General features: G+C 37.3%; 3 protein-coding genes and 1 non-coding gene across 4 annotated transcripts; 2 read left to right on the top strand and 2 right to left on the bottom strand.

The window, feature by feature from the left end:
* The first annotated feature begins 217 nt into the window (after positions 1–217).
* On the top strand, positions 218–1,759 carry LOC130506414 (putative FBD-associated F-box protein At1g05080). Its single transcript, XM_057001059.1, has 3 exons — positions 218–1,162; positions 1,250–1,384; positions 1,475–1,759. Exons 1-3 carry the CDS (start codon positions 218–220, stop codon positions 1,757–1,759), a joined length of 1,365 nt encoding a protein of 454 aa, XP_056857039.1.
* A 3,844-nt stretch (positions 1,760–5,603) lies between these two features.
* LOC130506415 (ATP-dependent Clp protease proteolytic subunit-related protein 3, chloroplastic-like) lies at positions 5,604–8,043 on the top strand. Its single transcript, XM_057001060.1, has 10 exons — positions 5,604–5,979; positions 6,090–6,191; positions 6,272–6,394; positions 6,467–6,526; positions 6,643–6,739; positions 6,827–6,900; positions 7,089–7,142; positions 7,231–7,314; positions 7,417–7,541; positions 7,853–8,043. Exons 1-9 carry the CDS (start codon positions 5,704–5,706, stop codon positions 7,510–7,512), a joined length of 966 nt encoding a protein of 321 aa, XP_056857040.1. The 5' UTR covers positions 5,604–5,703; the 3' UTR covers positions 7,513–7,541; positions 7,853–8,043.
* A 253-nt stretch (positions 8,044–8,296) lies between these two features.
* On the bottom strand, positions 8,297–8,368 carry TRNAE-UUC (transfer RNA glutamic acid (anticodon UUC)). The gene has a single exon. It is a non-coding gene; the product is annotated as a tRNA-Glu (tRNA).
* Positions 8,369–8,675: 307 nt separating this feature from the next.
* On the bottom strand, positions 8,676–9,875 carry LOC130506416 (protein SRC2 homolog). Its single transcript, XM_057001061.1, has one exon. It carries the CDS (start codon positions 9,812–9,814, stop codon positions 8,897–8,899), a length of 918 nt encoding a protein of 305 aa, XP_056857041.1. The 5' UTR covers positions 9,815–9,875; the 3' UTR covers positions 8,676–8,896.
* Positions 9,876–11,675: the final 1,800 nt, after the last annotated feature.

Here is an 11,675-nt window from a genome sequence, read left to right as displayed (position 1 = left end):
TATTTCTTTCTTTTTCATCCCTTATGTTCCTTTTTATTTTTGTAGGAACTACAGTAGTTGAATTTTGTATTCACTGGGAAATGCAAATCGTTATATAACCCCTTTATATAGACTAGATAAGCTAGGTATTTGGTCATAACGATTTTGTTGTGTTGCTTGTTACGTCAGAATCCTTGTTCCTTGGGGTTTTCTTGTGAAGATGGCAGAAGTCGTGAAGATGTCAGAAGCCAAAACTGAAGAGATAGATTGTAAAGACAGGATCAGTGCTTTGCCCGAAGAGTTGCTTGTGACGATTTTGTTGCATGTCCCGATTAAAGATGCAGTAGCCACCATGATTTTGTCGAAAAGATGGCGCTATATATGGATGATGATGCCTACACTTGATTACAATGAAACCAATAATGTCAACCATGCTCGTGATTGGGGTGGTGATGATGATGATGATAGTGATGATGATCTTGAGAGCAAGAGCATTTGGTGGTTTTTGGACAAGTCACTGAAACTTCACAAAGCACCTGTCTTAGAAATATTGCTTATTAGTCTTGGTCAACGATGTCCTATTGATGCTAATGTTGGAAATTGGGTTGCAAAGGCTGTTGAGCGCGGCGTGATCGTGTTGCAATTCAAGCTTCGCTGGTCAGCAGGTCCAACCACATTGCCTAAGAGCCTTTACACCTGTGAAACACTCAAAGAATTGACTCTATCTAACAAGATTCTTGTGGATTTCCCTTCTTCCCCTTCCTGCCTCCCATCACTCGAAATACTTCAACTTTCCTGTGTGGTATATAAAGATGAGGATTCTTTCGCTAGGTTCTTATCTAGTTGCCCTGTCCTTGGAAAATTGATCGTGAATAGAAAGAAGAATGACAATCTGACAAACTTTATTGTGAAAGTGCCTTCTTTATGGATGTTATGGTATTATAATATAACATGGCTGCTCGATGACTATGATGTAGTGGATAGCGGTAGTTTTTTGGTTATAGATACTCCGGCATTAATAAAGTTTGACGTCACTGATTATTCAAGACACTCTTGGTCGATCGGGAATATGCCTTGTCTTGAGGAGGCATATATTATGGTCGACTGTTTATCTCTTTTTGACAAGATCATAACAGCTTCTTCGGTGGTCTTGTCTCTTGTCTTGACTTTTTCAGATGAAATGGTAGCTCTGTTTATTTATATATATTGATTGCTTGTTGTGATTTACATTGTTGCATCTACTTATACGTTGTTGCTTGTTTTGTCACAGCTTGTGCGTTGTAGCACCGTAAGATTTTCTCTACTTATAAAGTTATCTGTAGATCCAAGTGGATCAAACTGGGTGGAACCACTCTTACTTTTACTTGGAAATACTCCAAAACTTGAAGAACTTTTGGTAAATAATGTAAGTACCTTCTCCTTTTCTTCAAGCTTTGATAAATAGTAGTAGCTTTTTTTTTTTTACTATATACGGCCATGCACCATTGCTTCTCAGGAATCTGCCTCTGTATATGAGGATATCCCACTTTCCTGGAATCAACCAAGTTCTATTCCTGGATGCTTGTCGTCACATCTAAAAATATTTGAATGGAGATACTATGGACACAAAGAAGAAGAGGAAGAATTATTGACATACATCCTAGCCAATTCTAAGTGTTTAAAGACTGCAACAATCTCCCTCAAATCCATGTTAGATCCTGAACTAGAGCAAGATTTTATCATCGGAAAGTTGAAAGATATTCCTAGGGTTTCAACGACATCTCGACTTTTGGTCAACTGAAAATTTAATTAGAGTTATCAAGCTTAGCCATATAATGAAGCTGAGTTAATGTGCAAGTTTAACCATAAAATGTACCTCTAAATATAATGTGAAAAAACTTAATAAGTTGTAACAACTTGTAAGATTAGAAAATGAATCTAAATCTTAGTGTGTCCAAATAAATAAATAAAAAAATCTAAGTCTTGGCATTCAACCTTTTTCGTGCAATGGAAATTGATTTTCTTAACTGTCTTAGCAAACAGAAAATGGAAAGTAAACAAAAAAAACAAGACCTTAAGGTTCGGTCTTGAGAAAAGGGTAATCACTAATCAGTATAACCCGCGACTCAGTGCATTCGAAAAACCTCACTGACTGTTTTCATCCTCGACTCAGTGTCTTGAATCTATTCAGAGACTTTTCCATGTAAACACCTAACTGTTGAGAGGCTTGTATCTCCAGACTCCATGTAGTTCGCGAAGGGGGGAGAGTCTGACTCCTACGCGGTCAGATCCGTCGTACGTAACCATCGGTTTGGTCGTTGACGGTTTCAAGTCTTTTTTGCTATATAGTTACTACTACTTAGTACTTGGTACAGAGAAAGATTCAAGTCTAAACAAATGTTTTATCTTCCTTTGAGCCATTCTTGTTGGATGTTGACATAGCTTGCATTATAGCTGGTGCATTTTCATTGTTGTTTCATTCTTGAAAAATGAATAAAAAAATTAAGATTTATTTAAAGAATTGTTCACAAGAAGGCAAAACTCCCAATTGGCTTAACAATTGCCTGGCGAATCTGACCAACACTTAGCTTTTCTTCCAAGGTCGGGATTCCTTGTGAAACAAGGTATCATTGTAGAATTTTGTCTATGAATTACCATACAGTATTTATATATATAGTATTGCGTTTGCATGTGTCAAAATGTAATATCTTTATTTGACTTTTTAGAACTACAGTAGTAGATATTGTATCATTTCAAAATCTAATATCTTTAATTCATTAATTTAGGCTGGAACCTGAGAGAGACGACGTGGGGTGTGAGTCAGAGATGATATGATGGGCTCAAAACTCAGAGTGGGTTAAGCACAAACAAAACTTAGGGTTTAAGAGTTGGCCAGACAAAACACAAGAAAAAAACAAGGATCCAGCCGTTTCTCAGTCCCACTATGCTTACTCGACTAGATCTCATCAGTAAAGACTCCGCTGCCGAATCTTTAAGTCAAAAATGTTGGATTGCGTTGTGAAGATGCAACTCCGTGTGAGGTGGTGGTCGTTGACTGCAACTTGGACAAAGGTGGATGTGATGACGAAGCTAAGGCCCTTCTAAAAACAGGTTGCCTTTTAAGATTCAGACAACCACTGTCTTTTAAACTTACGAGTCTCTGTTTCATATTTTGAGGTTTCCCTTATTGTTTTGTCTTTAGGTTTTGAGCTTGTAACTTGATGGCGAAGAAGAAGATCGTACGACTCCAAGAGACTTCTCAAGGAACACTTGAAATATTTTGTTATGAGGACTCCAAAACAATTTCTCACATTGTGCTTAATCTGCTTTTAACAAGGGGTTAAACATTACAACGTTTGATTGGTTTTGCTTATTGTTTAACTGTGTGTCTGCAGGTTGAGATGGGTGGCTGTAAAGCCCCTATACCACTACATTCATTGTGGAATGTGGGAGTCCTTTTGTGCCTCATGATCAAGAGTAGTATATATCTTTCTATAGTGTCTGATAGGCTTGGCTGCACTATAATTAAGCTTCTCCCATTGTGGCGGCACTGAAATTGAAGAGAACTGGGACAAAGTAACTACTGCATTTTTGACTTTGGTTCTCTTGTTTTCTCCTAGTAACTATACCAAATAAAAAAAAAGAAAAAGAAAAATCACCTTTAGTTTTAGTATGGTTTTGAAAAAGCTCAAGAAAACTCTAGCTTTGTTATCGCCAAATCTGCTATTGGTCATTACTAAGTTTGAAACAAATGTTAACCTCTAAGTTGTATCTACTAACGTTAGCTCGGGCATGTTTTCTACCTAGAATCTTAAGGCCAATGTGTTTGGTCATTACTAAGTTTGAAACCAATGTTAACCTCTAAGTTGTACCTACTAACGTTAGCTCGGGCATGTTTTCTAACTAGAATCTTAAGGCCAATGTGTTTGTTTGGTCATTACCAAGTTTGAAACCAATGTGAACCTCTAAGTTGTACCTACTATTAGTTATAGAACGGTAGCTCGGGCATGTTTTCTACCTAGAATCTTAAGGCCAATGTGTTTGTTTGTTGTCTATATAATGTGTGTGTTTGTTCTCGATTAAATTCATTCGATCTTCTTTCCTTAATCTTTTCAAAATTTTCAGTTATCACAAAACAAAAATGCTCACACCGGAACAGATAAAGGCAAACTTGGACCGCAAGCAAGCGGCCAGGGACGCGGCACAGGCGAAGAAAGACGCCGCCAAGAAGAAGAAGGACGAGGAGGTGAAGGAAGCCACGAGAAAAAGGAAGGAGCGCACGAAAAACGATAATAATATGCGAAGGGTCGGGCTCAAGTAATATCAAGCGAAGGGTCTTATAGAATAATTAAAAAAAAAATGGATGTTAAGGTTGCTTTTGAACTCTTTGTACTTACATAAACAGAGAGATAATATGGAATAATAAATAAAATATTTTATGGTTATTTATAATAGTACAGACTTTCATCTTCTAATTATCACAATGAAGAGGAGAGTTTTCATCTTCTAATTCTAGTTCTACCCTCTCCCAAAACTGATCTTGAATTATTTAAATCATACTTATAATAAAAATGAACGTGAAGTTCCGTAAGCTCTGTCACTCCGATCGAACCCACGAGCTTATTAGCAAGGAGAGAAGAAAAATGTCTGAAAACCAGCGTACCATGTGTTGCTTACAAGATGTGCAACGATGATGATGAATAAGGAAAAGATCTCTCCGACCTAAGAAATCCAGACTCGGAGGATGTCGATGAGAAAGACGTCGTGTTCATCAAAGAACCTTACTTTCTAGATCAGACGGAACTATTTAAGTTGGTGACAATGTCGTTTTGGACTAAAAGTTACAGAGGACAACGAGGTGGCCATAGTGTCAGTGCTTTCTCTACCATTTTGAAATGAACTTAAATTTTGAAATTTTCAATTAGACATCAATCAAAATCTCATATCAAAGAATCAAAACTAGATATAAAAAAAAAATCCACCAATCGATTATACTGCATGTGCGGAACACAACATAAACTCACAATTGATTATTGGACCTAACCCTTTTTCAGATCAATTTTGATTTATTATTTTTTTCTCTAAACATTCTTCTTCTTCGTTCAATGTCTTTAGATCACATTTGGATTTTTAAGTCGGATAATCTACTAAGCTAAACGCAATTTTGAGTAACTAACGAGTAGAGGAATAAGCAAGTTTAAATCTCAATTCTATTTGATTTTGGAAATTTGGAACTAAAGTACTAATCTTTAGTGTGAACTGGCGTTTCTTGGATCAGATCACACTCTTGTCGTCATTCGCTCTTAACTTTTCCCACTTTCTTTTTGGGAGTTTCTACGGTTTCTTGCAATAAATTGCTCCTTTGTGTACCAATTCAAAGGCTAGGCTGCGAATTATATAGTATGATAGATTATTTATAGTAATATCGTACAAAACAAATATTATGGTTAACAATTTCATATAGTTTCTTGACAATAAAGTGTTACCTACTGACTCACTCTAGTAAAATGTAATCTCACATGTGGGTGGATATTGGTCCTTATAGATATTCGATGCAAATTACGAACTTGTCTCATACGATTGGGCCGGTAACTGGGCCTATACATTATTAAAACGCGGGTCAACCCAAAAACCGGACCCATAATTTCATCTCTCCCACTCACTCCCAGAGCATCGCTAAATCTTCTGGTAATCCCTTCTCCAACGAGTCCCTTTCTCTCGAGCTTTCGTCGAGCTCCTTTGACCATGGCGTCTTGCTTGCAAGCATCCATGAATTCTCTACTTCCACGCTCTTCTCCTCCTCCTAATTCATTCGGGAGAAGAAACTCGAAGGCCTTTCGCGTTAAAGCCGCTGCCAAAATCCCTATGCCTCCGATGAACCCTAACGATCCTTTCCTCTCGAAGCTCGCTTCCGTCGCCGCGCAATCGCCGGAGAAACTTCTCGCTCGGCCGTTAAACTCCGATACGCCGCCGTATCTTGACATCTTCGATTCGCCTCAGCTCATGTCTTCTCCTGCTCAGGTGAAACTCATATGTTTCATGATCGATTCCTAGACTTATCTTCTCGCGTGTAGTCAAGTGTTACACGCCTCTAGTTCTTAGCTGATAGAATCTGGTTGGTTTGAAATTAGGTTGAGAGATCAGTGGCTTATAACGAGCACAGGCCAAGAACACCTCCACCAGATTTGCCATCTATGCTTCTTGACGGGAGAATTGTTTACATTGGCATGCCTGTAAGTGATTCTTAGTAGGGAGACTGTGTAGACTGATGGTTTTGTGGTGCTGATTGAATTTTTTTATTTTTTTAATTCAGCTGGTGCCGGCGGTTACGGAGCTGGTTGTGGCAGAGCTGATGTATCTTCAGTGGCTGGATCCCAAGGAACCAATATACATTTACATCAACTCCACAGGGACCACTCGTGACGATGGCGAGACGGTGTGTGTTTTTGAATACTTCTTGAATGATTTAAGACTCTTTTTTTCTCAATGTATTTGGTTCACTAAACAGGTTGGAATGGAATCAGAAGGTTTTGCAATCTATGATTCTTTGATGCAACTTAAAAACGAGGTAACGTTAATCTTTAAAACTGCTCGTGAAATGCAAGCATATAAGTAACAGACTTGAACAGTTTATATTTTCTCCGAAGTGCTTTTGTGTGAGCAGGTGGGTTCTTACTTGTGCAGGTACATACAGTGTGTGTGGGAGCAGCCATAGGTCACGCATGTTTGTTACTTTCAGCGGGTACAAAGGGTAAACGGTTTATGATGCCACATTCCAAAGGTATATATATGGGTGCATTCTGGTAGACTGGATTGCTCATTTTTGATAATCAAGAGTTTCTCAAATGTTTTAACCAATGTGCTGCAGCGATGATCCAGCAGCCTCGTGTGCCTTCTTCTGGGTTGATGCCTGCCAGTGATGTCCTGATTCGTGCCAAAGAGGTTTGATGTTCCCTCTGTACATTTACTTTCCTGGAAATCTAATTTTTATCTGAGATATTTTCGTGATGTTTTGCTTGTACGTTCATCCCTATACTTCTCACTTGAGCATTTGGCTCGGAATATTAACCTTGAGGTGAAGAAAATTGAGTTTTAGTACATCTCTCACGTGCCTGGTTGCAATATTACAGGTTATAACGAACAGGGATATACTTGTGGGACTACTATCAAAGCACACTGGGAATGTGAGTTGAAAACATTTCTTTCTATTCATAACTTCCAATGGAAAAAACTTTTTGGCTGACAAAAAATCGTTATAATTTGTTTATTTAGTCCGTGGAGACTGTGGCTAACGTGATGAGAAGGCCATATTACATGGATGCACCAAAAGCTAAAGAATTTGGAGTCATTGACAAGGTAAGTTTAGGTGCTGTTAAGTACTATGTGAGGCTATCTATTGGTTCTTAATCAAAACGTTTGATATTTAAGAAAATTTATCGTTGTAACCTTTGTCACCAGATTCTTTGGCGTGGTCAAGAAAAGATTATCGCGGACGTTGTTCCTTCAGATGAATTCGATAAGAATGCTGGGATTAGAAGCGCAGAACGTGTTTAGTTTCAAATACTCTTTACCTCAAAATCTCTGTAAGTGACATTCTCAACTCATTATCACAACTCTTCATGTATGAATATTTCAAGAAAAGGGAAAAAAGATTCTTTGGTCAGTCATGATGAGTAACTAGCTAGTCTTTCAGCCACCGGTTACCTTACAAACAGTTTATGCTATTTTAAGGGTTATTAGACAAAGTTAGCGTCTAGCAATCTGATAATTCACTAAGTCACCTGCAAATTTTAATACCAGATGATTGAAAAAATTCTCATGGCTAATGAAATGTTAGTTTCTTTTCCATTTTGAACACACTATGACATTGTTTACTGCAACTCCTCATTCGCAGGTTTCAGTGTGGACAACGTTAAATAGAATTACAAGCTCCCTTAGTTGCGGGACTGCCTTGTTTCGAAACACGGGTAAAACTGTCAATCATGCGATTAGGAGAAACATATTAAAGATGATCTTCAAAAACTATGTGATGAAGTTGTAATGTGTTTCAAAAGCCTAAGTAAATGCAGTGTCGAACTCTCTCTCTTTTCTTTTTATCCCCTCCTATTTCAAGATTGGAAAATTTCAAACTGTCCTTTTCAATAAGGTTTTCAGGATTCGCATTGTCAGTTTGCCTTTAACCAGACTGAATTAACCATACGATTCATTTAAAGCTTGATCAAAACTAAATAAATATTGTGTGCGGCATGTAATTACGTTCTTGATAGTATAGCTGCATGATTGTTAAGTAACCCAAAACACACTAAAACTTACAAAAATGAAAATAAAACTAAAAAAGCTCCGTTACCGGGAATCGAACCCGGGTCTCCTGGGTGAAAGCCAGATATCCTAACCGCTGGACGATAACGGATTTGTTGTTATTTGTTATATCAAGTCTATCACCACAGATATATTCAGAAAGGAAAATTCAGTTAGCTACTTCTTTCCGAGATCTCATTGACTCTTCAGACTGCTTGGGACTTGAGCGGTGTTTTATAGTTAAGACTTGAAGACATTGGATTTGCAGTTGCTTATTGGATTGTTTTATGTTCTTGCTCGCTTTTTAAGGTCGCTAGGACAAGTAAAAATTTAGGAATTAAAGAAAGTCAGTGTGAAATAGATTTTGAGAGAGCATTTCGTTTTTACACTTCTTTTGAAGGGCCAATGCTTTACTGGTCTTGTTAAATACAGAAAAACTTGATTATTAATGAGTTTAGTCATTCTATGATGCATATTATTCTCATAAAGCAAACATACATCAACTGAGAAAGACAGAAACTAAAGACAAGAAGATAGAACTTGTTGATCTCTCACAGAATCCACCAAAGAGAAAAACAAAGCAGCAGTTAAACTAAAGAAATTGAAAAGTTAAACACCATAAAGATAGCACAATCAGAATTCAAAAGTCACCCATATCACCCATATCTGCCACGTCATCGATTGCCTCGCCAACAAGCAACCCACCCAATAACCCAGCTCCAAGTCCAAGCCCTAGACCCATCCCAACTCCTCCGTTCTTCTTGGGATTCTGCGGTTGACCATAACCTTGCTGCTGCGGGTAACCGTACGGACCCTGTGGCGGATATCCCGGATATCCATAACCTGGACCCTGTGGCGGATATCCCGGGTAGCCTCCTTGCTGAGGCGGATATCCACCTTGTTGCGGGTAAGCACCGGGTGGCGGATACCCACCAGGCCCAGCAGGAGGATAACCACCAGGTCCACCAGGTGGCGGATATCCACCGGCTTGAGGGTAACCGTAAACACCGCCGTGTTTATCATCATGTCCTGGAAGAGGCGGGTATGCCGCGACGGGCTGATCCATAGTCTTGTGATCAACAGTAGATGGACCAGGCGCGTGAGGAGCACCACTCGAAGATCCGAAAGTGTACTTCTCACCGAACTTGAAAGAGAACTTGAGAGATCCTTTGGTCTTGCCGTTGGGCAGCTTCACAGCATACGTCACCGTTTTCTCCTCCTCCTTGTCATCACCGTCCTTGTTCTTCTGATCCAAAAGCTCCTTCAACGGAACGCTGACCTCTCCGACTGGTTTATCGCCGGCGATGGGACGATCGGCGATGATCTCGATGACAAGGGCGAGATGACCTTCACGCGCCGCGGAGTCGCCCACGGTGAGTTTCATCTGATGCTTCCATTTAGGTTTTGTCCCGCAGTCTTTGTCCACCTTTGTCTTTTGCTTGGTGCTTGCGTCGCGGTTGAGTGAAACGACGGCGTATAGGTCTTGCTTGCCGATCAACTGGATGTCTTTGAGATCCTCTGCGGATATGATCGTCAGATCCAACGGTATACACTCCATAGTTTTACTCGAGAACAGACAAAGACACAAGAGAATTTAGTTTTTGATGAGGGAATGAAGAAGAGGAAGTGTAACGATGCATTATATATGCATTTATGTTATTACACACACACGGGATGAACACGTACAAGATAAATAACGCGTTTTTCTTTTTTTTGGTATTAAATTATTTTCTTCTTTTTTTATTTTACCAAAAAAAAAAGTTATATATATATTTTTAGAACATAACTTTTTTCAAAAAAAAAAAAAATTTCTAGAATTACTTATTTATTTCTTATTCCAAGTTTAATGGTAATTAGTTTACAAAATACTAGAATGTTTCTTCTTTTTTGGCGGTAAGAATACTATAATTTTTACTCTAGAAGATGTATCTAAACGTTTCGTGGTAATGGCATATCTGAACGTTTTAGAGATTGCCATGTGAATATATGATGATAGTAAATCTCATGCGTTCTTAAGTGGTTAAATTAAATAAATGGAAGTGAAGATATATCACATTTTATCATTTAATACGGGAGTGATAATAAATAGAACTAAGATCTGGCGTGATAGTAACCGAAGCTGGATCTCTTTAGCTCACAGAGATAAAAATTGATAAACTAGATGTTAATATTTGTCAACTGAATACCATACTATAGTTCTTTCTAGACGGGAATTTGTTTTTGCTTAGTTACAAATAAAAGAAAATCAAAACGTGCTGCGGCTCTTCTAATTCTTTGGAGCTGCTTGAAAGTAAATTTGTTTGTATTTACTGGTCAGTTTTTGCTAATAAACCTAACCTTTTACTCACGTTTAGAAACTTATAAAAAAAAAGAGAGAGAATCTTCTGAAAGGATAATAATATAGGGGAGAATCTTGTTTAGTGTGTTTCCTTCAGTACTCAAGAGTCAAGACACAAGAGCAATGCGCGTGGGATAATCTATAAGTGTTTTGTTGCTTAATCCTCTTATTGGTTCTCGTTACTTTTCTTGGTCGGAAAATCTTTTAGTTTCAACGATAGCCTCGTCTCCATACCTCGCGTGGCTCTAACGCACGACCATCCACATTCTCTGCAACTTTATTCTCCTTCATGCACATTTATGTTAATTCGAACCCATTCGTTACGTTACTCCACTCGCTGGCTGGGGACTTGGACACCAAACATAAATGACAAAACTGATTTCTCTTATCAAAGCATAAATCCATAAAAAATAATAGGGAAAATTGCATAAAAAACATTCAAAGTGGCAATCACTTACACTTTAAACTCTGAAGTTATTTAACTAGCACATTAAACATTCAAGTTGGTTTTTGTATCACTAAAAACCTTCAACGTGGCTTACTTGTTCATCAAGCCGAAAATGTGACTTGTTGACCTGTTAACATGATGACATGTCAGTTTTTTTTATTTAATTATTAATATTTACTTATATTTAGTTACTAAAACAATTAACAATAAATAAAAATTGAAAAATCATAGATCATTAAAAAATCGAAATATTTTTCTTTCAAATGAAAAGAATTTTATTTTATAAAAAAATAAATTTCTTCTCACATTTTTATTTTTTAAAGTAAAAAAGGTCTAAAATTTTCTAAAGAGTTAAGTGAATGCAAAATTTGATATATGTATTTAAAAATTTGTTTGAAATTATTTATTGATTTCAGAAAATTTTATTTAGAAAATATATTTTAATTACATAAATAATAAATAAAACTAAATATTTTCAAAATAAAATTAAAATATTTTTAGTAAGACATTGAGTTATTTTTGAAAATCATACAAAATCTCGAAATTTTCTAAATTTTTCTTTTAAATCGATATCATTGTTTACGGTAAGACTTTTGACAAACTAATAATGACAATGATGGTTTTAAATAAATA

The sequence above is a fragment of the Raphanus sativus genome, unplaced genomic scaffold (assembly GCF_000801105.2).
Source record: "Raphanus sativus cultivar WK10039 unplaced genomic scaffold, ASM80110v3 Scaffold3210, whole genome shotgun sequence".
Classification (NCBI taxonomy): Eukaryota; Viridiplantae; Streptophyta; class Magnoliopsida; order Brassicales; family Brassicaceae; genus Raphanus; species Raphanus sativus.
The sequence above is the reverse complement of the archived record's forward strand: the minus strand, read 5'-3'. Positions and strand labels throughout refer to the sequence as shown.